At 38.2% G+C, this 23,951-nt stretch overlaps 1 protein-coding gene across 9 annotated transcripts in view; it reads right to left on the reverse strand.

Moving 5' to 3' along the window:
- Nucleotides 1-23,951, reverse strand: part of TASP1 (taspase 1) — a 271,602-nt gene that overhangs the window by 197,638 nt on the left and 50,013 nt on the right. For all 9 annotated transcript variants that reach the window (XR_013999595.1, XR_013999596.1, XM_081148213.1 and 6 more), the window contains one exon: nucleotides 17,848-17,954. Coding sequence is in view for 7 of the 9 variants with exons in the window: in XM_081148213.1 (XP_081004339.1) it covers nucleotides 17,848-17,954 (107 nt within the window). In the remaining 2 variants the exon portion in view is untranslated. The remainder of the gene's footprint in view (nucleotides 1-17,847; nucleotides 17,955-23,951) is intronic.

Consider the following 23,951-nt stretch of genomic DNA (forward strand, 5'->3'; position numbering starts at 1 on the left):
GGTCAAGAAACAGTGTTCTTTTTTTCCATTGTTTTTTCTATTGCATTTGTTTTCTATTTCTGTTCTAATTTTTTTATTTAATTGAATTCTATAGTTGACAGTATTCTTTATTAGTTCATTTTTTATTAACTGAGACTGCCGACACTACCCAAGCCTTCTAAAGAACAGAACTTTTACTGCAGGGATACATACCATGTGCACAGTGATACACATTATCTGTAAAACAATTCTCTTAGCATTTCAATTGGGCCAGCATGAACCATGAGAACCCACATGCCTAACCAAACTACCGCTGAAAGATTTGAGAGGCCTACACACAGATGGATTTACTGTAACTCGGTTTTCAAAAGTGAAAGACCAAGCAAAAAAGAGAGAATCCTGTTCCAAATTAAGCTAAATATTCCAAAGGCCTTGCAACACCTGCAAAAATCAGGATTACTCCACAAATATTCAAGCATTCGTTAACAGACTTCACATACTGAAAAGCAAATTTAAAGATGATGAAGTAATACTGAAGTGTTTTTATGAAGTGCAGATAAAGTGAGTAAAAGACAAACATTGGTATTCTGGCCATAATAATTTCACAGTACTCGTATGCACAGAAATGAAATCTTAGAAAGTTTAAAAAACACACAATGACTGTTACTATATAGAACTACTATTATACTCTTACACTCCATAAATACTTACAAGTACATGCACCACATAGATACACAGGTACTTACTGTCCTTGACTAAAACACACTATTTGCATTACTTTCTTGATAAAATTCTGACTAAAAAGAAACTATATAAACTATAGTTCCCTCAGAATAAACACATGTATGTAAAGTTAGAATAGGGAGTGCATGTGTCAAGGAAAATGTTGAAATAAAAATTTCTTGAAGTAGCCAATAAACTAGTAACCACTGTTGGACTTAATGTCAAAAATTTTCACTTTTCTCTGCTCCAAACTGGAGATGACTATTACACAGTTATGGTACGAATTAAATTAAATAACAGATGTAAACTACTTTAAAAGGAATAAAGTTTAGATACTTTCCACCAGAAAATTAAGCCTCTAACCTATAATCTAACTCTGAAATTAGCCAAAAGACACCACCTATCAGTTAATTACCTCATTAACTTGTTTTTTCTTCTATTTGAAATTACTCGATATCATATAGCTAAAATCAAGAATAATCTCAAATGAAAGTGTATCATGAAACTGGGGTAAAGTGAAATTATCCTAATACAATAATAATGAAATACCTTTTTTGAAAATACACCAAAACTTCCTAATACATCTTTGTTAGGTTTGTGTGCAACATTATAATTGGTATGAGAATCCGCTAGAGAAAAGCAGATGAATAGTGCCCTCCATGACAGTACAGCATGCCAGCATGAAGCTTTACCATCTTTGAGTATCCGAAACATGGAATGATAGCTCTGGCTTCAGGAGACCCAGATCTGGCTTCATGTCTACCTCCCACAAAACAGCCCTCTTCAGTGGGGCTACTGGGTTCTCAGAGTATGTAAGATGAGTAACAAAGTATGATTTAGCTAGAATTATCTGCTCTCGTATATCTGGCTTAGCTGCAATCAAGGAAAAATTGGACATAAGAACGCCCAATAACCTTTCTCTTTTCTCTTTAGAAAATCATTCTTCTATGGCTAAGGAGGTCTGTCAGTGACAACCAGCCTGGGCCAGCATGGCATCATTCTTGACTAACTCTCAAAGAATTCCGGTTAAGCTCACAGGGTGCCAGAGACACACAGGGAGAAACTGAGCTGTGTGGCATCAGGGCGAGGGTTATCTTCTTGCATGGCATACATGCAGCACATTTCCTGGCTTACCTTTAAGGCTCATTTTCCCTCTACACAGCCAAATCTTAATCTGCTGTAGCCTGCAAACTCTACTAGCTCCACACTGGTGACTCCCTGAGACCCCACACCACTGAAAAGGCCCCAGGCAGAAGGCGGCTGGCCTCAATGTACCATGAGACATTTGCTGAGTAGCTTCTGACCCAGCACTGGCACTGAGTTTGAAACTGAATTAACCTGGTAAACACCACTCACCCCTACCTGGTGACTCCCTGAGAATCTACTTCATACAACTCAGGTACTGCCCAAGGCTCTTTCAGTGGCTGAACCTAAGGGGAGGCTGGCAGGTGACAAAGAATCTCGGGGTGCCTTGGGCCACTTGCTGATCTGCTCCAGACCTGGTACTGGTGGCAGCAGGCCTCAGATATAGCTTGGCCCCTCCCACGTGCACCTAGGCCCAACAGAGGCAGATACTAACTGTGGATCACTTTGTAGCTACTAACAGGTAGCCCAGGGCTGGTCACAGGTACTGTCGACATTGACCTATACCAGAGTCCCTCCCAAGAGGCCCTAGAACCAACACACCCAAGGGCTGGCTTCAGACCACAAAAGAGCGCCACCCAATTAGCTCCACAAGTGGTACAACCAAAGGAAGGCCTCAGTAGGCAAGAGACCATGCTGGGGAGAATTTAGCTTCATGGAATCCCAGCCCACACACAGCAGCTCTTACACTCCAGACATGACCAATCCTCACATCCATTCAGTCTGAGGGTCAACCCAATCCACAGATGTGGCAACAAGCAATCAAGGCTCAACTACAACAGAAGGGCTCACATAACCCCCACAAAGGACACGCCTGGAGCACCCAGCTCAGGTGATTAGGAAGAATGCGCCACTGGGCCCCACAGGAAAGCTACTATATAAGGCCACCCTACCAAGACTGAGAGACAAAGCAGAACTACCTAAAACACAGAAACAAACACAGACAGGCACCCAAAATGGGGAGACAAAGAAGCATGCCCCAAATGAAAAAAAACGAAGAAATCTCCAGAAAAAGAACTAAATGAAATGAAGGAAAGCGATCTACCAGACACATAATTCAAAAAAATGGTTATAAGGATGCTCAAGGAACTTAGGAGAAGAATAAATGAACTCAGCAAGAGCTTCCACAAAGAAGCATAAACAAAGGACATTGAAACCATAAAAAAAAGTCAGAAATGAAGAACACAAAAATAGAAATGAAGAATACAACAGATTACATAAAGCGGAGGGTCAAATCAGGAAACTGAAAGACAAAGTAGCAGAAAACATCCAATCAGAGCAACAATAAGAAAAATGAATTTTAAAAATGAGGATAGTTTAAGGGACCTGTGAGAAAACAGCAAGCATAACAACATCCACATCATAGAGGTACAAAAGGGGAAGAGAAAGAGCAAGGGATTGAGAACCTATTTGAAGAAATAATGACTGAAAACTTCCCTAACCTGTTGAAGGAAAAAAATACCCAAGTCCAGGAAGTGCAGAGAGTCTGAAACCAGATGAACTCAAAGAGGCCCACACCAAGACACATCATAATTAAAGTGGCAAAGGTTAAAGACAGAGAGAATCTTTTTTTATTTTTTTAAATATATCTTTATTGATTTCAGAGAGAGGAATGGAGAGGGAGAGAGAGAGACAGAAACATCAATGATGAGAGAACCACTGATCTGCTGCAGCCCACAACCCGGGCATGTGCCCTGACCGGAAATCGAACCCTGATCGCCTGGATCCTAGGTCGATGCTCAACCACTGAGCCATGCCCAGCTGGGCCAAAGAGAGAATCTTAAAAGAAGCAAGAGAAAGACAGTTACCTAGAGGGGTGCTCCCATAAGACTGTCAGCTGATTTCTCAACAGAAACTTATCAGACCAGAAGGGATTGGCATAAAATACTCAAAGTGATGAAAACGAAGAACTTGCAACCAAGAATACTATACCCAGCAAAGCTATCATTTAAAATTGAAAGAGATAAAGAGCATCCCCTACAAGAAAAAGATAAAGAAATTTATCACCATCAAAACAGTATTACAAGAAATGTTAAAAGGACTTCTTTAAAAAGAAGAGAAAAAAATAAGAATATAAATTTAAATAATAAAATAGCAATAACTACATGACTATCAATAATCACTCTAAATGTAAATGACTTAAATGTTCCAAACAAAAGATACAGGGTAGCTGAATGGATTAAAAAAAACAACAAAAAAAAAGACATATATAGTCTACAAGAAAGAGACCCTCTTTAGATCGAAAGACATATACAAACTGAAAATGAAGCCATAGAAAAAGATATTTCATATAATAGAAATTTTTTTAAAGTTGGGGCATCAATACTTATATCAGACAAAATCGACTTTAAAACACAAGAAGGCCATTACATAATAATAAAGGGATTGATATAACAAGAGGATATAACCCTTGTAAACATTTGTGTACCCAACAAAGAGTACCTAAATACATAAAGCAAAAATAGATGGACATAAGAGAGAAATCGACAGTAACACAGTCATAGTAGGGGACTTTAACAAGCCATTGACAACACTGGATAGATACTCCAGGAAGAAAATCAACAATGGCCTTAAATGACACATTAGAGCAGATGAATTTAATTAATATTTTTAAATCATTTTACCCCAAAGCAAGAGAATACAAGCTCTTTTCAAGTGCACATGGAATATTTTCCAAGACAGACCACATGTCAGGCAACAAAACAAGTCTCATCAAACTTAAGAAGTTTGAAATCATATCAAGCACCTTCTCTGACCACAATGATAGGAAACTAGAAATCAATTATAAGAAAAACAACTAAAAAACACACACATATATGAAGGTTAATAATACATTACTACAAAATGAACTGATTAACAATGAGGTCAAGGGATAAATCAAAAGATACCTGAGACAAATGAAAATGAAAACACAACCTAAAATGTATGGGACATAGTGAAAGCTGTCCTAAGAGGGAAATTCACTGCAATAAACAAGAAAATTCTCAGATAAACAATCTAATCTTACACCTAAAAGAACTAGAAAGAGAATACAAAGACCAAAGTGAGTAGAAGGAAAGAAATAATAAAGATCAGAGCAGAAATAAACAAAATGGAGTCTAAAACAAACTACAAAAAAATCAATGAAACCAAGAACTAGTTCTTTGAAAAGGTAGACAAGATTGATAAACCTTTAACCAGACTCACTGAGAAAAAGAGAGAGAACAACCAAATAAATAAAATCAGAAATGAAAGAGAGGTGACAACCGACCCCACAGAAATATAAAGGATTATAAGAAAACACTACGAACAATTATACGCCAACAAACTGGACAATCTGGAAGAAAAGGACAAATCCCTAGAAGCACACAACCTCCCAAGGCTGAATGGCAAGGAGCCCGAAAATCTGAGCAGGACAATGATAACAAAGGAAAGTGAGTCAGGAGTAAAAAATTCCCAACAAACAAGAAAGTCCTAGACAGATGACCTAATGGGTAATTCTACCAAATATTTAAAAAACAACTAACACCTATCCTTTTCAAACTATTCCAAGAAATTCAAGAGGAGGGAAGACTTCCAAGCTCATTTTATAAGGCGAGCATCATCCTGAATCTAAAACCTGACAAAGGCATTATTTAAAAAAAGAAAATTATAGGCCAATATTCCTGACACAAATGCAAAAATCCTCAACAAAATGTTAGCAAGCTGAGTTCAGCAATATATTAAAAAGATTATACACCATGATCAAGTAGGATTTATTCCTGGAGTGCAAGTTTGGTTCAGTACCCACAAATCAAAGAAGGCAATACACCACATGAAGCCTGCAGGTCTCTCCTCTCCAGGAAGGCTCTTTATATTCTGACTTGTTCTAGGGTCTTTTGCAGCTTTTCTTGTCCCTCATCCACTGTGAGCAACTTAAGAAAGTGTTGTTTTTTAATTGAACCTCGGTAATAAAACTTCGTTTCCTCTAAAACTGCATCTTGTTCAATTTTTATGCATGATCCAAATTCAGCCTATCTAAAAGGAGTTTTCCTATTACCTCACGTTTCCCTCTGATTATTTTATATTTAGGTATCTTCCCTTACATAATGCTTTAGCACATCACTCCTAAATACATTCTTTCCCAAAAGTACGTCCTTAAACAACTGCTGTGAAATCTTAGGCTGGTCCCCATAATAACTAAACTAAAATCCAGACTAATTTCTCACAATATGAGAGTGATCTTTATTTCAGGAGATTTTGTATGCCCTTTGGTCTACTGTTCAAAACAGGCTTCTACAGCTCTTACCACCAAATTTCTCACTTTATCTATAAAGAAATTATGAGTTGGTATTGGTCACACAGCCCTCCATTCAATAATTCTTTTGGTAGCAATGCCCTCCCATCCTCTTAGGTCATCTAGCACCAGATCGCACTCTCATTTATGACTAACCAATTCAGTTTCTTGACCTCTAACTTACTTTCCGAAAAGTTCTAAATAAATAATACCCATTCTATACTTCAGCTTTAACTTTGCATTTTCCAGCAGAGAGCTGTTCGTCCTTTTCTGTCTTAGACTCAGCCATCACCGTGTGGGAAATGTGTTCAAGGAGGAGGCGGGAATCAAGGTCATTTGGCAGTTTCACCTCACAGACGCACTCACGGCACTTCAGTGACAGAGATGGCACCACATGCTTCCAGCACACTCACTAACAGGCTAGGACCTTCATTACCCAGGCAGATTAGAAAACATACATGCGCGAGCTAAGACCTTACTAATTAAATAGACAGCAATAAAGTCTCTTTAATAAGAGCAGAAAACCTTTTTCAATTTAGTTGTCCAATTTGGCTCTTTCGGGAACACCTGGTCGCGGTCTGGACCTCTGGTCTCTCTTTCATTTGGGGGCATACATTTGCCTTCTCTGGATAAAATTACACTTCTTCCTTTAAATACCAGAGCTCCACTGGCCTTTGAACTGAGTCTTAAAGCAGTGGGGAATGGCAGATAAAGGGCTCAGAGGTAACTGGGACAATCTGGAGTCCCTTCCTGCCATGAAACACCGCGACGACTGAAATGGGCCATTCCAACTGGATTTAAATTCAATCCTCTCCCGACTGAAGAACAAATACTTGAGGCCAACTTTAATAACATAGTAATAAGTTACTTTATTTGATGTCATTTTAAAGTACAGCAATATCTACTTGACTACACAATTACTTTATTTGACCATATAATTTCTGTTTTTGTGAGTATACAAAAACAGAAATTATTTCAAAATCATAAACACATTAACTACTGAAAATAAACATATTAAAAAGAAAAAAGGAAAAAAATATGCCCATATGCTTTTTCTCTTTTTATTCCTCAATTGCTTAAAATCTTACTTCAGCCCTGACCAGTGTGGCTCAGTTGGTTGGAGCCTCCTCCTATACACCAAAGGGTCGAGGGTTCCATTCCTGGTCAGGCCGCATACCTGGATTGCAGGATCAATGCCCAGTTGGGATGCATAACAGGAGGCAACTGATCAATGTCTCTCTCACATCAATGTCTCTCTCTCTCTTTCTCTGTCTCTCTCTCTCTCCTCAAAATCAATAAAACATAAATAAGTATATTCTAGAATATAAAATGTAATCTAAATTAATTATAATAACACTATATCCTAGAAATTATAATGCCATTTAAATTAACTTCAATAATGTTTTCAGAAACTCTCAATATTCAAAAGCCTGTGTTTAATGCTACTAGTCACCAGGATAGGACCCATTCGTGCATATTTCAAAATATTCTCCTTATTTGCTCCTAAGTACAGTTAGCATGAATAAAAGCAGACAGACAACTTGGCTGGTGTGGCTCAGTAGTTGAGCATCAACTCATGAACCTAGAAGTCATGGTTCGATTCCTAGTAAGGACACAAACCCTAGTACAGAGCGTGCAGGAAGCAGCCAATCGATGATTCTCTCTCATCATTGATGTGTCCATCTCTCCCTCTCCATTCCTCTCTCTGAAATCAATGAGAGAAAAAAAGTAGACAGACATTCAACCACTTCAGACAACAGCTTCACATCCCTGATCAGTAACACTGTGATTCATTCATAGCCCCTCTTGCTATGGACTTTATTCCTCCGTGGCCTATTTTACTTTACTAAATTCTGTGGGCAGTTGAATCGTATCAACTGTCATGTCCTCAGGAAGATAACAAGCTGCCAAAAACAGTTTGGCTTGACCAGCAAAGTACTTTTGGTGTTACACATTTTGTTTTCTGAATACCTTAGAATGGAACACATATCACCAGCAGCTGCACCTCCCTAGACTGGCTCACATATTTAGGTGACCTGCCTGGCCCCATAAGCATTGGAGTTTGAATCTACTGTCCTGTAGAAACTCTGCAACCAAGCTTACCCACTCACAGCTTTCTAAGCCTAGCACTTTCTTTTTCTCTCCACCTAGATACCTAACTCCTACCTTTATTCCAGGCTCAGCTTAAACCCCACCTCTTCCATAAAGTCTACCATGAGGAGCTTAGCACGCTAAAAGTGATTCCTTCATCCTGCTAATTCCTATAGCTCTCACTGATGGTTCCATCTTTCTAGCAGATATCAAAGGTATTATTTCCCTTTACTGTTTGATTCCCCTGGACCAAATATAATGCGTAGGGCCTAGGTACCAGATGCTCTTTGCTCCCTAAAATCTATTTAAAAACCTGCACATAATGAGCATTCAATAAATGTTTGCTAGTAATAATTTTCAGGTCAAAGATAAAATAGATACTGGAAAGAAAAACCAAAGATCCCATGAGGCCATGACCTCACTCAAAGCCTGTGCACTCCTTGAGGTGACCTGCGGATGAAGGTGAGTTTCTCATAGCCTCAGGCTATCAGATCAATGGAGCAATGAAAATGGAGCAGGGCCTATTCTTTGGGCAAATGACCCAAAATGACCACAGAAGAGATGAAAAACTTGTAAAATGAAAATGTGCTAAATGCAGGGTGGGGGGGGGAAGCACAATCACAAGCTTCATAAACTTGTCTTAGCTTGTACGGCAGTCCCCATTTCTATTCTGTCCCCTGTCCCTCCCTGAAAATCACAAAACCACAATAAACAGTTGCTACACATGGGTAGAAATTCTTGTTGTGGTGAGGGTCCATTCTTTTTCCTAGACTATAAGGCATGGTTCGAAGTGCATTTGTAAAACAGCCATTTTACCTGCATAACAGGAAAAAGTCCTGGTCAAGTTTCTCTAGATGGGCACTCCCCCTTGTGGGCACTTCCTGACTCACCTCTTTGGAGTGGTCAGATGGGATTGTGGCTGTTTCTAAAATATTTCCCGACAATCACTTCCCTCACTTATTGACATGGTATTTTTAGATTTTTACAATATTGAAGAAGTGTAATAATATTTTTAGTAATATTTCAGATAAACTCTCTTCTTTCATTATATCTTTAGACATAAGATTATTGCTAAAAGTGAAACACAGTTTTGGACTAACATATGCTTGAAAAACTTAAATAATAGATTCAAACTTATCTTGAAAGACCGTAAGACTTGACTCAGGAAGAATCCTAACAAACAATGTGACCCAGAAAGAGAGTAAGAGAGCAAAAGGTTGGAAAGAAAGGCTGGCGCCTGCTCCTGTCTAGCCCTATGGGCTCTGGTAAGGAACTTACACTTTCTTCTTAAGGGCAGCTTATATTTTCCTCTTAAGAGGAAGAACTGACTGAAAGTTTAAACAGGGACATGACAAAATCAAACTGCACTTTTAAATGATTCCACAAATGCTGTGTATAGAGCTGACTGGATGGGGCACATGCTACGCGTCATCCAGGAGAGAGCGGGGAAGCTTGAATCTAGACATGCTAAGTTAGCATTTGAAGAGTCTAAGAAGTGAAACTACATAAACAACTGGAACAGTTTACGCCATGAAAAGAGGGGTGGAAATACAAATTTAGATTAATCTATTCAAACAAAATTTCATTAAATGGGTGCTGTGTGTTGGGTGCCTGTGGACAATGACAATGACATGGAGACAAACTCTAGAGCAAGGAGAAAAAAAGCTCCAGTCTACCTGAAGGAGAGCAAATTGAGTGAAAGTGGATATGAAGTTATTAACTGAATGCAATCATGTAAATTCTTTTAGAATGTTCTGTGTTCATTTCAACAATGATTACTAGACAGGTGCTTTTCCAAGCCCACTTTGACATACTAGGCAAAACAAAGCAATGATTCTCAAATGCTGGCCCAATACCTTACCCACCCCTGCAGATTCTGATTCAGTACAATGAAAGTAGAGTCTAAGAATCTATAGTTTTATTTTTTTTAATTGACAGAGAGAGAGAGAGAGAGAGAGAGACATTCATTGGCTGCCTCCTGAATGCACGTTGACCAGGGAACGAACCCACAACCTTCAGGTGTGTAGGACAACGCTCCAACCCAATGAGCCGCCCTGCCAGGGCAGAATCTGTGATTTTAAAACTCTCCAGATGAATCTAATGGTCAGCCAGGTTTAGGATGCACTAGAATAAAGAGTCTCTTAATCAGAGGATCAAGAGGGTTTGGTGAAACTTCACATTGCCCATTAAAATATATTAGAGAATTATCAAGCTGGAAAGAACCATGGTAATTATATGGCCCAGCACGCTGACTTTACTGCTGAGGAAGTAAAATCTAGACAGGTTCCATGTGGGCCCAAAGTCTCAGGGTGGGCAGTGGCAGACCTGGACCAGAAGTCCTAGCCCACTGCACCCCATCTCTCAGCCTGCCACCCTCCCTCCACTCCTGAGTAGCCCTAGCCTCGGGTCTTGAATTCTAAAATAGTTCCTGGAATTGAACTATTTATTCTAAATCTTCCTAGGCTGACTAGAGAAGAGGTGGTCTGATCAAGCCTTTGAAGACCCACAGAAGAGTTTTCCTTCAGCCAAATTAAATACAGGTTCTTATATTCTGATCTTAAAACACCCCTGTTATTGATCTCTTTGTGTGTGTGCACGAGCGTGTGCGTATACACACACACATTTGTCTTTTCGTGCACTGGTTTTTTCCACTGGTCTTTTTTAGCTATAAGTGTCAGTATCACTATGTGATGAGTCAACTCAGGTCATTAGTGCATGGTAATACTCTACGAGGAGATAGCAGAAGTTCTGGCTTAGAATATGATGCCCCTAACATCATGGTCTAAGCCAATTCCCAGGTGGGAAGGCTTCTATCTGTAGTCCCAATTAAATTCCACTCATTGGAGGTATTTCTTGTTAGAAAAGCAACAGTCTAGTGATTCTACATTATATATAAGATCAACGGGACTATTCCACTGAGAATAAAGAAATGCTCTTTTTTTCCTCCACTGATTCTTTTAAACACTAAAATTTAAAGGAGGCTCTACAGAGCTGTTGAATACTAAAATTGAGAGAAGATTTATAAGACTGACAATATCTGATGTCAACTTATAACAAGTTTCCTGGAAAACCACAGGTTACTTCCATTAAAAAATAAAAGATTTGTTAACTGTTCAATCTTGGCTCAATCTTATCTCATTTATAACATTCAGACTCAGTACACATTTAAGGCATAGCTAAGTACGCGTTTAAAGACAACTTGGGAAGAAACCCAACTTACTAGCTATTAAATCTTTGTATGAAAGAGTAGACTCCTTTCCTGAATAGGAAGGGAGGGGGAGTCCCGCTAGTAAGGGCTGAAAGTTCTAGATTCCAGTGACTGATGAATTTACATAAAGTAGTGCAAACCACAGACATTTAAAGGATGTCCATCAAGTTATACTGTCGAGCAATGCCGGTCTTCAGGCTCCATAACCTATCCAAATGCATGAGGTGGTGGTTCTCTAAAGATACTTTTATTTAAGTCATAACCTACCTACTTATTTACATGTAAATTCTATAGGCTTATTCAGTAATCAAGTAATCACCTCGTCCTAGGTGAGGCAAATGTAATTTTTAAATTATTACTTACAATTCAAAGAAATCACTTCATACAGAAGATAATCACTTCACAGGACAAATTTTCAGTTTCATTAAAAAACAAATATATAAGGTATATTTCTTTATGTAAGAGAAGTCAAAGAAATTTCTTATTCCTGTTTTCTCATGTATCTATGCATTAACCACCTTCTTGAGAAACCCAACAGAACTCCAGATTCACTAAAGTAAATTTCTATAAAAGACTAATTACTTCTTTCTCTGCACACATAAGGCACAGACATGTACACAAGTACAAATAGAACAATCTGAGGAAAACATGTTGTTTTTGTGCATTTACTTTCTTTGATCTTAACCTACCTCTCACCCAAAAAATACAGTGATTTAGTATGATACAGTTAAGCGTTTACATAATAATTTCAAGATGGTGGATAAAAGGGGAAAATGTTACCCACAATATACTTCAAAAGAATAGAATATATTTATATGAAGCACACAAAGCAAGGCCCAACATTTCCTCCTGAAACATGTGGCCAATTTGATGTCCCTATATGGTGGCTAAAGAACACAAAATTAAAAGTTGTACCATCTCTTTAGAGTGGTTTTGAACACACAACATTGCATAAAGCATTGCAAAATTTTCTAATTTGTTCATTAGAAATTAAAGAATGAAAGATATTCACACAACGGTAAAGGTCTGATTATCTTTTATTTTACTACCCTATATGAGAACTGCTTTACCTAAAACCAATGAAATTAATTGAAAACTTAAATTACTTCGTAAAAGTGGTGGGAGGAAGCAAAGAATTCTATGTACATTCAACTGTAAAATCTGTTATTAAAGAAAAAGTCATGGAAACTATTTTGACAATATGCTTGTGAAAATGAAGAGGGGAAAAAAAGGCTTGAAACATCAAAAATGTTGAGATCAAACAATACCCCCAACCTCTTTTAATACTCTAAGAATAAAAGAGTCCCTTCCAGTAATATTTAAGGCTTGCTGTTTGAAACTGATATTTATGAAATCTAGGTTATGGTGTGAATTGAGTCTGTTTGTTTTACCAATGTGAGCATCTCCTCTTTGTAGCAACTCAGTCAGTCCTGTGGCAGAGCCAAGAACAGCAAGTGGCCAATAAGTTAACCACTTCATTCCAAAAGAAAGGTTTCATTATTCGAATATGATAAAGATTAACACCAACACAACTACCGTTTTGTTTATGTATCAAAACAAAGCAAAAAATAAATAAATTTAAACATGCCATCATTTCACCACATACAGCACAACAACTATTGAAAAATGTCCTAAAAACAATGACAGTCCACGGCAATACTGCCAGGGGAGACTCAGAGGCCAATTTGCAGGAATTATAAACGACAGAGGAGCATGTGAATTGCATCATGTCATGTGATCAGCAACACTCAGAAAAGCACAGGACAAATAGTTCTGGTTCCTTTACAGAAACACAGCCCTCACTTTGCCTAATTCCAATCTAGGTGAATTTTAGTTACCATAGTTTAGTTAAATAACAGCAGTCACTCAGCAACATGGTTTAAATTTCAGTTACCATGGTATATTAACTATGAGTGATTGCATAAAGCACAAGCTTCGCTGCTAGCTCTTCAGCTCACAGATTGCTAGTCATCAAGACCAGTGCTAGGTCACTGAACACACAGCAAAGCGTGTAGCTGTGCTGCCTCTGGTCTCTCAGGATCAATCCACATGGCCACAGAACTTGATAATCAAAAGAGGAAAATGGCCAAGAAAGATGAAAGTGAAGCAAAGGAACAAAAAGTGATAATGTTGGAAGTGAAATTTAATAAAAAATATAGAAAGCTATAGAAGAAAGGCGTGGCCGTGGGAATGCTCAATACTGCTACCACTCAAGAGACTCTGGGCCAACAGTCACAGGAACTTAGTGAAGACAGACGGACCAGCATAATAAGAAATGCAGTTGTGACCAAGAAAATGAAAACGTCCCAGAGGAAGAGGCACTGGCAAAAAACTTGGCATTAAAAAACTCTGGAAGATATTTTACGACACGCAAAAAGCAAAGGATGAAATGCTGAAAGCTGGTGCAAAGTCACAAAGGGCTTTGAAGATGCGCCGTGACAACAAGACGCTCGTTCTGTGTCACCCGTCAGGCGGCAGGAAAGTTGGCACTGTTCAAATCTACCCTTGGTAACAGGAATAAAACACTTCATTTCTTAACGCTTCTAATGTTATAAATTAATGTACTAAATAAATACTAGTTTTACTTATCTTTGTTTGTTTCTCTATGCATTGATAACCAGCAGTGAGAGTTTTTAATGTTTTGACAAAATAAAGGTCATGGAACAGCATAATTTTTGGCCATTAGGACCCTTTGCAGAGTTGCAGCTTGTCCAGTCACTTTACCGTCCGACGCTGCTATGCAAAGTAAGAACTGTTTGTACATCATAAGGGAAACAATGGGGTAAAAGAAAAATCCAGAAGAGTTGGATCTGCCCAGAGAGGGCAGCAGAACGGAGAGCAAACAGCTACTATTTTTATATTACACGATAGTCGCCTTTCCTTCTCCAGCACGTCTTCCCCTTCAGTCACAAAAAGTAAGCATGGACGAAACAGATGCCAGTTACTAAGAACAGGACAACTACTAAAAACTTACCTTCCTCATTTTTTAATATTATGTCTTAAAATCCATTTATCCTAAAAGTCAAAACAAAATGTGTTTTTTTTTATCTGTGTGTAGATTAGCTGCTTAACCCAATGCTGGTCTGTAGTAACCAGGGACATGCTAATTGCGGGAGGGAGATGACGAGGACTTTCTCCATCTATGCTACACACTACGAATTACCTTCCTGAGAACCTCGTCCTCTGACAGCAAAACCACTGTTTTGTTTGGGAAGACAATGAGTCCAGCAGCAAGCCATGAGCTATGAGATACTACTTAAAGCAATCTACTCAATTTCCTAGGCTCCCTTGCAGCCAGGAATTGTGTGACAGAATTGTGCCCCTTCTCCACTACTCCCCGCAAAATATGGAGAAGCCTATTGAGGGAGATTTAAAAACTTGCATCCCAGGAAAAAAGTGACAGATATATCTGACACTAGTCTCCCACGCCCACTGTCTACTCTCTCCTTCTCACCTTGAATGCAGACGTGACATCTAAAGTTTAAGGAGCCATGAAACATGCCATATCCGTAAAGCAAAAGGCATGAGAGAAAGGCCCAAGAGAATCCCAGATATGTTGGTCTTAGAATCATTGGAAATCTAAGCTAATGCCAGCAACCAACCCACCACCAAATTTTTTATTGTGTGGCACAGGGCCAGGAAGCAGGGGGGAAATGTCTATTACCTAAGCCACAGTCAGGTTTTCAACTATTTGCAGCTAAAAGCATTCCATGGATTAACCATTCTTGCTTTAAACTAAGTCAAACGTCAACGTCAATGTCAAAGACTAAGAAAACAAAAGCACTCTAATTTATTGAGGTAGCAAGCTGATTAAATATTTTTCTTGAATTAATTTTGATTTCTATTAGTGCTATTATGATGTCCAAGCAATTACTTTTTCAAAAAAAATCAAGAAATATAAATGCAACAAAAATTTAAAATACTGACTTATTCTACTGTAGCCTCCTTTCAAGACAATATTTATCTCATTCAACACTAATAAAATGTGAGCATTAGGAAAGTTACCAAACACTGTATCTTTTTTATTATATTTATATACCCAAATCACAGCTTCTTTTACGCAGCCACAACAAACAGTAGCACCAGGCCTCTGGCTAAGCAAAACTATGCTGAAACTACACAGACAGGACAGGCAGAAACTAAATATAGGTTGATTTGGAAAATAGCTATTTGTCCTGTCCTGTCAGATCTCTATGTTTGCCCAATTGGTTCATTATCTGGTGGTCTTTTCTTTCTGGGAGCATGTTTTATTATCTTTACTATAAGAGGCAAGGCTTGCCAAGGATACATATACACCTATAAAACAAAGCCTCTGGCCAGCATCCTTCCCTAAGGGAAGAGGCTAGATCCTAGTCACTTTTGTAGGCTAATGTCACACACATAGTTTTGTAGGCATTACAGTTCATGTGTTCTGACTATAAAAAATATTTTCCTTTCACTTAAGATATCTGAAATACTCTGTGGTAGGCAGTTAGACAAACATGAGCAGAGCAAGGAAGGTGGGCCAGGTATAGAAGGTCACCAGAGGAGAAAGCCCCAGGTACCTAGTAAGGGGCAAAACTGGCAAAACAAGGACCTCACCCCTGACCTTTTCTCCCCTGAGAGGGGAGATACGTTCACTTCTTTCCCTTCATCCCCATCATCCACCATCCAAGTTGTCATCATCTCCCAGCTGATATCTGCCTTACCCTGACCTACCAGATCTTAAAGGAGCTAGCACCCACCTTCCTCTCCACCTTCATCTCATACCATTCTCCCCTTGCCCACCCCACTTTAGGCACACTGACCCTCTTCCCCATTCCTCTAATATGCCAAATCCCCACCAGGGCCACTGCACATGCAGCTCATTCTTCCTGGAACACTATTCCACTGACTGCATAAGTTCACTTATTTTTCAGATGTCACCTCAAATGTTATATGCCCTCAGACAGATCTCTATGGATCATCCTAACTGATGATCATCCTAACTGATTTTCTTTGAGACTTCCTTCCATCTCTGACATCTAAGTTACTCTATATCACACCATAATGAGCAGCCATCGAGGAGACAAAAGCAGACATGCAGTGCTATCTCATCCACATTTTACAAAGTTCTCTGGGGCTGCTATGAAAGCGGAGGCAAGAAGAGAAGTAGGGAAGTTATGATTGGCTGGGAGGAAGTATAGAGGAACCAGAATGTTCTACATCTTGATAGGTATATGGGTTACATGGGGATATACATTTATAGAAATGATTAAGTTGCTAGTTGTATGCAAACTTTATCACAAATTTTTAAAAGAACAAAAGTACTAAATTTTCTCACTGAGATATCACAGGGGATGCAAGGAACAGAAGCACACTGTTAGTCACTTTCACCAAGATCTACTTATTAAAATGTTCATTTTCCTTCTAAATTCCTACTTTTCTCTGGCAGAAAAATCTAAAGATTTGAACCAAAATTTTTTATTAATTGACACACTGGAAAAATATCTGTCACTATGAAAGATGATTTATTATGCATATATATGAGTAAATCACTTGTTATGTAAAACTATGATAGAAAGCAGTATGAGTAAGATGCCAAAGCACATCAAATGACTGTGACATGAGACACCCATCATGAACTGTGTGCTAATGAACCCCCAGCCATAGACTGAACAAGAATGTTGCAGTTTTCAACTTTTTTCTACCCCCCCAACACCTAAGAAATGCCACACATGGACTCATGATGGCATACAAATGCATGAAATGCAAACAAAGAATGTGTAACAATGAGAAACAGAGACCTGTAATTAGAATGTATAAAAAAAACCTACATGAACCCTATATACGCATTTCTTTATAACATACTCTACCCCCAAACAGCCATGTTAAGAATCACTATCTAAAGCTGCAAGGCCCAAATCAGTAGCCATCAACCACATGTAGCTACTGACCACTTAAAATGCAATGAGGGCAAATGAGATACTGAATTTTTAATTTTATTAGAGTTTAATTAATTTTAATTTTAAAACATACCCAATTCAATTACTGGAAAGTTTTAAATATGTTTGGAAAAACTTGTTATGTAAACTACTTTTTCGACTGTTATTTTTATGAAATACAAATACAGACCAAATATTTACAATGAAAATTCAGCATCATAATTAAGATGTGCTGGAAGATTAAAATACATACTGGCTTGGAAGACTTAATACAAAAAAGAAAGTTTAATAGCTCACTAATAACTTTTTTATTGGTTACATTTTTAAGTGATATTTTGGATTCACTGGTTTAAATAAACTATTAAAATTCATTTCAACTGTTTATTTTTACTTTTTTAATGTAACTACTAGAAATTTTAAAAGTATGTATATGGCATGCATTATATTTCTACTGGCTCATACTATTTTAAAGCTTATATATCTAAATGCAAATTAGAGATATCATTATGATACATTAATGATGAATATTTCAAATACCTCCTGACCTTTTCATTTGATTGTCTTCTTTTCTTTAGTTGAATGAAATCTGTTTCCACCCTTTCTGCCAGCTCTAGTTTCCTCTTGTTTCTTTTAAATGCAGCTAAACTGAATCCTATAAAAGAAACATTAAAAATGACATTTGATAAATATTAGGGCAATGGGACAGATGAAATATCCTGAAGAGCCTGCTCAGGACAAAATCCTCAAGAATGTTGGATAAAAGGTTTAAAAAGTCTTTTTAATGTATGCTGAAGTGGTTGGAAAATAAGAGAAACAGCCTTAGGTTAAAGAAGTAAGAAAACGTTCAAATCCAGAGACACAAGTGAAGTGAGTCCTGAAGGTAGATGCTACCCAGAGGTATCTGCTAATGTGAACCACCAAACTTTGGTTTTTGAAGGTCTCTGTGCATAAGGGACAGGAGATGAAACCTGGGGACAATGCAGCATGAGGAAACATACTGTAGATTATCCACAAAAAAAGAAAGGAACCCCAAAGGGTGACAGGCCACCATATGCAAAGAAATAGGAAACTGGCAAGTCTCAGCCTTGGATTCATATGTAAGGGAAGAAAGTCCCTCCAGATATTTCATGACCGAGAAGGGCTTTCAGATAGGGTTAGAGAAGAATTCTTATTACCTGGGTGGCATAAAATTTTAAAAAACCTCAAAAATCATCTTGGTGTGCCAGTACTTCAAAAACTCATAAAACACAAATGCAAATACTCCCTGGAAAAAAACACCCTAACTTACCAGACTTCAGAGAATTCCTATGTTCCAATTAAAATGAGCCCATAGCTTAAAAAAATTTCACAAAACATGAGAAATAAACCACCAAGAATAAAACTTTGCCAAATATCAGCAAGCAACTTAAATCTACAAAGATACTGAAATAATCAGAGAGAATATAAAATATGTTTATTCTCATGGAAATAAAAGGATGGTACTGAAAATATAAGTAAGGAACTAAAGATAATAAAACAACCAGGAAGACTTAAAGAAGAACCAAATAGAGCCTCTAAAAGTAAAAAAATAATTAAAAATGTAAAATGATATACAGATTTAAGCAGCCAATTAGATTCAGGGGATAAAAGAGAAATTACAAATTAGATTATAACACTAAAGAGATTACCAGAATTTTCTGATAATTGCAGACAATTCGAATTATTCAAAGTAATTCTCCTACAGAATATTACTAAAAATGTTAGATTAAAATATGAAAAAACACCACAATGTTCATACAAGGCTGCAGGGGTCCCTAGAGTCTAGTAAGGAAAACAACAGCAAAAATGCCAACAGAGTTTTGGCAAATACTCACCGTAGAAGAGACAAAGTTTAAAGTTTGAGATTTTCCATGGAAACCTCAGAAAGGATTATACATATATTTTAGGAATAAATACTACAAATTAGTATGAAGAAAACAACTCTAGGATTAAGAACAAAACTGAAATAGGCTCACTTTAACAAAGCCTAAAACCAGGCTGTGACAACATCAAGGTTATCTGCAAATAACTTAATTACAGGCTAGGACAAAACTCAACATTATTTAAAGGAAGATAACAAAGCCATAGTCTCTAAAATGTATCATCCACAGTGCCCGAGTTGCAATATAAATAATTACGAGACCTGCAACTAAACTGATCCAGAGCCAAGAGGGGGGAAAAAAAAATCTATCAATGGAAATTGACCCAGATGACCTACATTTTAGAATTAGTAATCAAGGATTTTAAAATAACAATGGCAGATATGTTAACAATGGGCATAATGGGTGAAGACATGGGGAATTTCAGGAGAGACAAACTATTTTTTAAAAATGGAACTTTAGAACTGAAAACACAATAAATAGTTTATATTTTTAAAAATCATTACATAAGGTTAATATTAGACACTGATGAAGAAAAGATCACTGAACATTAAGACAATTCAACAGGAATCTTACAAATGAAAGTTTAACGGTTAATTTTATGTGTCGACTGGGCCACAGGGTACCCAGATATTTGGCCAAATACTATTCTGGATATGTCTGTAAAGGTGTGTTTGATGAGGATGAGATTAACATTTAAATTGGTACCTGAGTAAAGCAGATTACCCTACCTAATGTAGGCGGACCTTATCCAATCAGTTGAAAGTGCTCAGAGAACTAAAATGTGGACTCTCCCCTAAGAAAGAATGAATTCCTCTTGCCTGACTGCCTTCAAACTGGAACATGGACTTTTATCTGTCTTTGTACTTGAACTGAAACACTGGCTCTTCCTGGGTCTCCAACATGTCAGCTTTCATATTGGAACTACACAACTAGCCCTCCTGGTTCTCAGGATTTGGAGTGAAAATCCAGCTTCCTGAGTGAGCATGAAGATCTTGGGACTTGTCAGCCTCCATAACCACCAATTATTTATGACAAATCTTTTTAGGTAGGAAGATAAACCAATAGGCAGACAGACGAGAGATAGCTAGATCTTCTATTGGTTCTGTTTCTATGGAGAATCCAGAAAGCAGAGAGAGAAAAAAGGTTGAAAAAGTAAGTGTCTCAATAACTAGTGGCAGTACCAAATATTTTAATATAAGTAGAAATGAAATCATAGAAACAAGTGAGGCAGGACACAAACCAAAAAAAATATCTGGAGAAATACTGTCCAAAAGTTTCCCTAATTTGATTAAAAACTGTAACCCATAGATTCAACAGGCACAGTAAAAACTAGGCACAAAGAAACCATACCTAGGCATATCACATTTAAATGCTGAAAACCAAAGATAAAGGAATAACTCTTAAAAGCAGTAAGAGAAAAAAGAAAACACATCACATACAAGGAAACAATTTTAAAAATAATGTCTGACTTCCAATCAGAAACAAAGTAATCTAGAAGACAATGTACTAGCATCATTAACAATGCTAAAAGAATTCAGTGGAATATTATTCACTTATAAGACAGAACAAAATTCTGAAACATGCTACAATATGGATGAACCCTGAAAACATTATGCTAAGTGAAATAAGCCAGACACAAAAGGACAAATATTGTATTGAGACAGCACAGGGACCTGGGCCTGGGAACAGAAAATGCCAGGTGGCCAGGAAGCCAAGTGAAGATCAGGTGGTCAGAAGAAACTTGAGATAAGCTGACCAAAAAAATATTACCACCCCTTCACTCCCACTCGAAAACACAGAAGTAGCTAATTTTATCTCCCTTCTGTCTGCTTCAACAACTGACCTGCACGCACAGTTGATCAAGATTTGACGGCTATAGGACCTTCCTAGGGTGTCAATAATGAGCAGTCTGCCATCTTGCCCCCACTGCGCCGGGCAACACAGCTGGAAAAGGAAGTCACCCAACCCTGAAATGGGAATTCCGCAAGCCTGCCTTTTTCAAAAAAAACAGCCTTTTCTTGAAAGCCCACTTTGTCCCCAGCACATAAAAGCAAGCCAAGCAGAGCCAGTCCCACTCACCCCGAGCCAGTTCAGGGGACCTTCCTTTCTTCTGTGCTATCTCCCTTGTGCTCGAGAATAAGCTTAATAAAATCTGTCTGGGAATTTCTCTGGGATTTCCTCTCGATTTCTATCTTGGGTAACCTAAGAACCCCAATGCCAATAATAGTATGATTCCACTTATAGGAGATACCTAGAATAGGCAAATTCAGAGAGAAAAAAATAGACTAGAGGTTACTAGGGGCTGACAAAGAGGGAGAATGGGTACTTGTTTGATAGGTACAGAATCTCTGTTTGGGATGAAAATGTTGTGGAAATGCATGTCAGTTATATAACACTGTGAATTGGTTAGTACCACTGAATTATAAACTTAAAAACTGTTAAAACGGTAAACTTTAAGTTATGTATATTTTACCACAATAAAAAATTTTTTTAAAAGTACAAAAGAAAACTCCTGCCGAACTAGAAGACTATATATATATATTCAACAAAAACTATCTTTTAAAAGTAAAGGCAAAAATAAAGATTTTTCCAATAATGAAAACAATAAATTTTTCACCACTACACCTACCACGCTACCAGAAAAGCTAAACCATGATCCAGGCTGAAGGGAATAACACCAGATAGAAATTCAGATCTACATATAGGAATGAAATATTAAGTATGTGTGAAAATATCTAAGAGATTCTCTTTAGGTAAACCTTAGAAAGACATTCTATAAACTTGTGAATCACTGAAGGGAGATAAAAACCTACAAATTATGTTCCCACAAAAGGTAATCAAGTATAAAGCACATCATTAACCAACACCATATATAAGCTAAGTTTTATTGAGGATTAGAGAGTACTGCAATATAGGATGAAATTTTTGAAAAATTTTAACCTAAATAACAGTTATAATTTCTTTTTTTTCTTTTTACTGCAAAAAGTTTATAGTTTCCATTTGGTCCATTGTGGAAGAGGACTCCAGGGTGGTTAAAATTAAAAGTCTGCCTAGTGGTTACAGGGAGAGGCTCAGGCAGAAGCCAGACACCAGGGGGATGCAGAGGGGCCCCTCAAAGGCCTCTGGGCTCCAAAAGCTCCTACTCGCGCTTGAGGGTGAGCCCTTCAATGAGAGATTCACCCAGCCTGCGGAGGTGAGTCAGGGTTCACCTCCTCATCCAGGATCTTGTTCTCCAGGAAGTCACAGAGATGAGGGTTTGCATGGGTAGAACCCAGGGCCTGGTTCAGGTTCTTCTGCAGAACCATGGCAGCCTCCATGGTGTCCTGAATTTTACCCAACTCATCTTGGGAAGCAGTCTGCACATCCTGCAAGAGGACGTGGACACCACACTGGTTTAGCATCGAGATGCTAGGCACTCGCACACTTCTCCTCCACCAACTGGTGGAAGGAGTGGCCCATGCTCTCCAGAGTCACACTGTCATGGTCAAAATAGAAGCCCCGAGAGAGGTAGGTGTGGGAGGCCTACAGATGCAGATTGGCCAGGCAGTTGATGGTGGCCTCCACCTCGCTGGCATAATTCTGACTTGTCTGGGAGCTCATGGTTGCTCAGCAATAAGGAGTGAAGCTCAAAAATGGTATTGACTGAGCTCGGAGGCTGAGGACGGCTGAGATAATCCTGAAGGCAATGGAGCATAATTTCTCCTTCGAAATTCACCACAGGTCAATACTATTCTTTTTTTGCAAAAAATAGTTGAATGTATCACTTAACTTTCAAATGCCTTATTTATTCAGAGAACATTTCTTATTGGTTGCTTATATAAGTCACAAGAAATCTATAACAATATATACATATATATGTACACATACATATACATACACTCATACATATATATATTTCTTGTTATAGGCTTAAAACACTAATGTAGCCAAAATATTTTGTCATCTGCAAAATACCTAGTAATAGCTGTTTTATAACCCTTTTTATATGAAGGTTCTGAAGTAAAACTGGCTAAATGAACACATGAGTAGGTTCATCTCCACACCCTACTAAAACCTACCAACCGGAAATTTCAGGGGGAGATTGACATACACAGCGGTGATAATTATGAGGGGGGCAATAGCAACACAATGCTAGAAAACAGAAAGCAGCTGGATGAATAAACAGTAACTAGCTGAGTGGAGGAAGACAAACCCGATGCCTGGCAGCCAGGACATCACTCAGCAAACTCATCTCTTCCAAAGTAAAATAACTTCTGACCAAAAAAAATCAGAAGAGCTCCAAACAGAAAGCACCTGTTATCTCTGAAAGCCAGGTTGAAACTAAAAACGGGGAAACTGGCAGAAGCTGTCATTCAGGAACATGCAGATGCCTAAATCCCATCCTCATGCTAGCAGGAAACATGAGGGTAACTCTGGAGAGGCTGAACCAGATGGGCCCCAAATTAGAGGACATCGAGTACACCATGGGGGCAGGTATCAGGAGCCTTACTTAAAACTGAGTTTTACAAAAAAGTCTGAAAAAGAAGAGGTGAGTCCTCCAGTTCCTTCCCTTGATCTAAACCAGAATACTGGCTATTGCCCTGCCAGAGCTGGGAAGGTTTTTCTCTAGATTTGAAGGTGCCAGATGGGGTGTCTCCAAGAAAAACAAATTTGCCCTGGCCAGTGCGGCTCAGTTGGTTGGAGCACTGTCCCATGCACAGAAGAGTTGTGGGTTTGATTCCTGGTCAGGCACATGCCAGGGTTCTAGG

This window comes from Miniopterus schreibersii, assembly GCF_964146895.1.
Source record: "Miniopterus schreibersii genome assembly, chromosome: 10".
Lineage (NCBI taxonomy): Eukaryota > Metazoa > Chordata > Mammalia > Chiroptera > Miniopteridae > Miniopterus > Miniopterus schreibersii.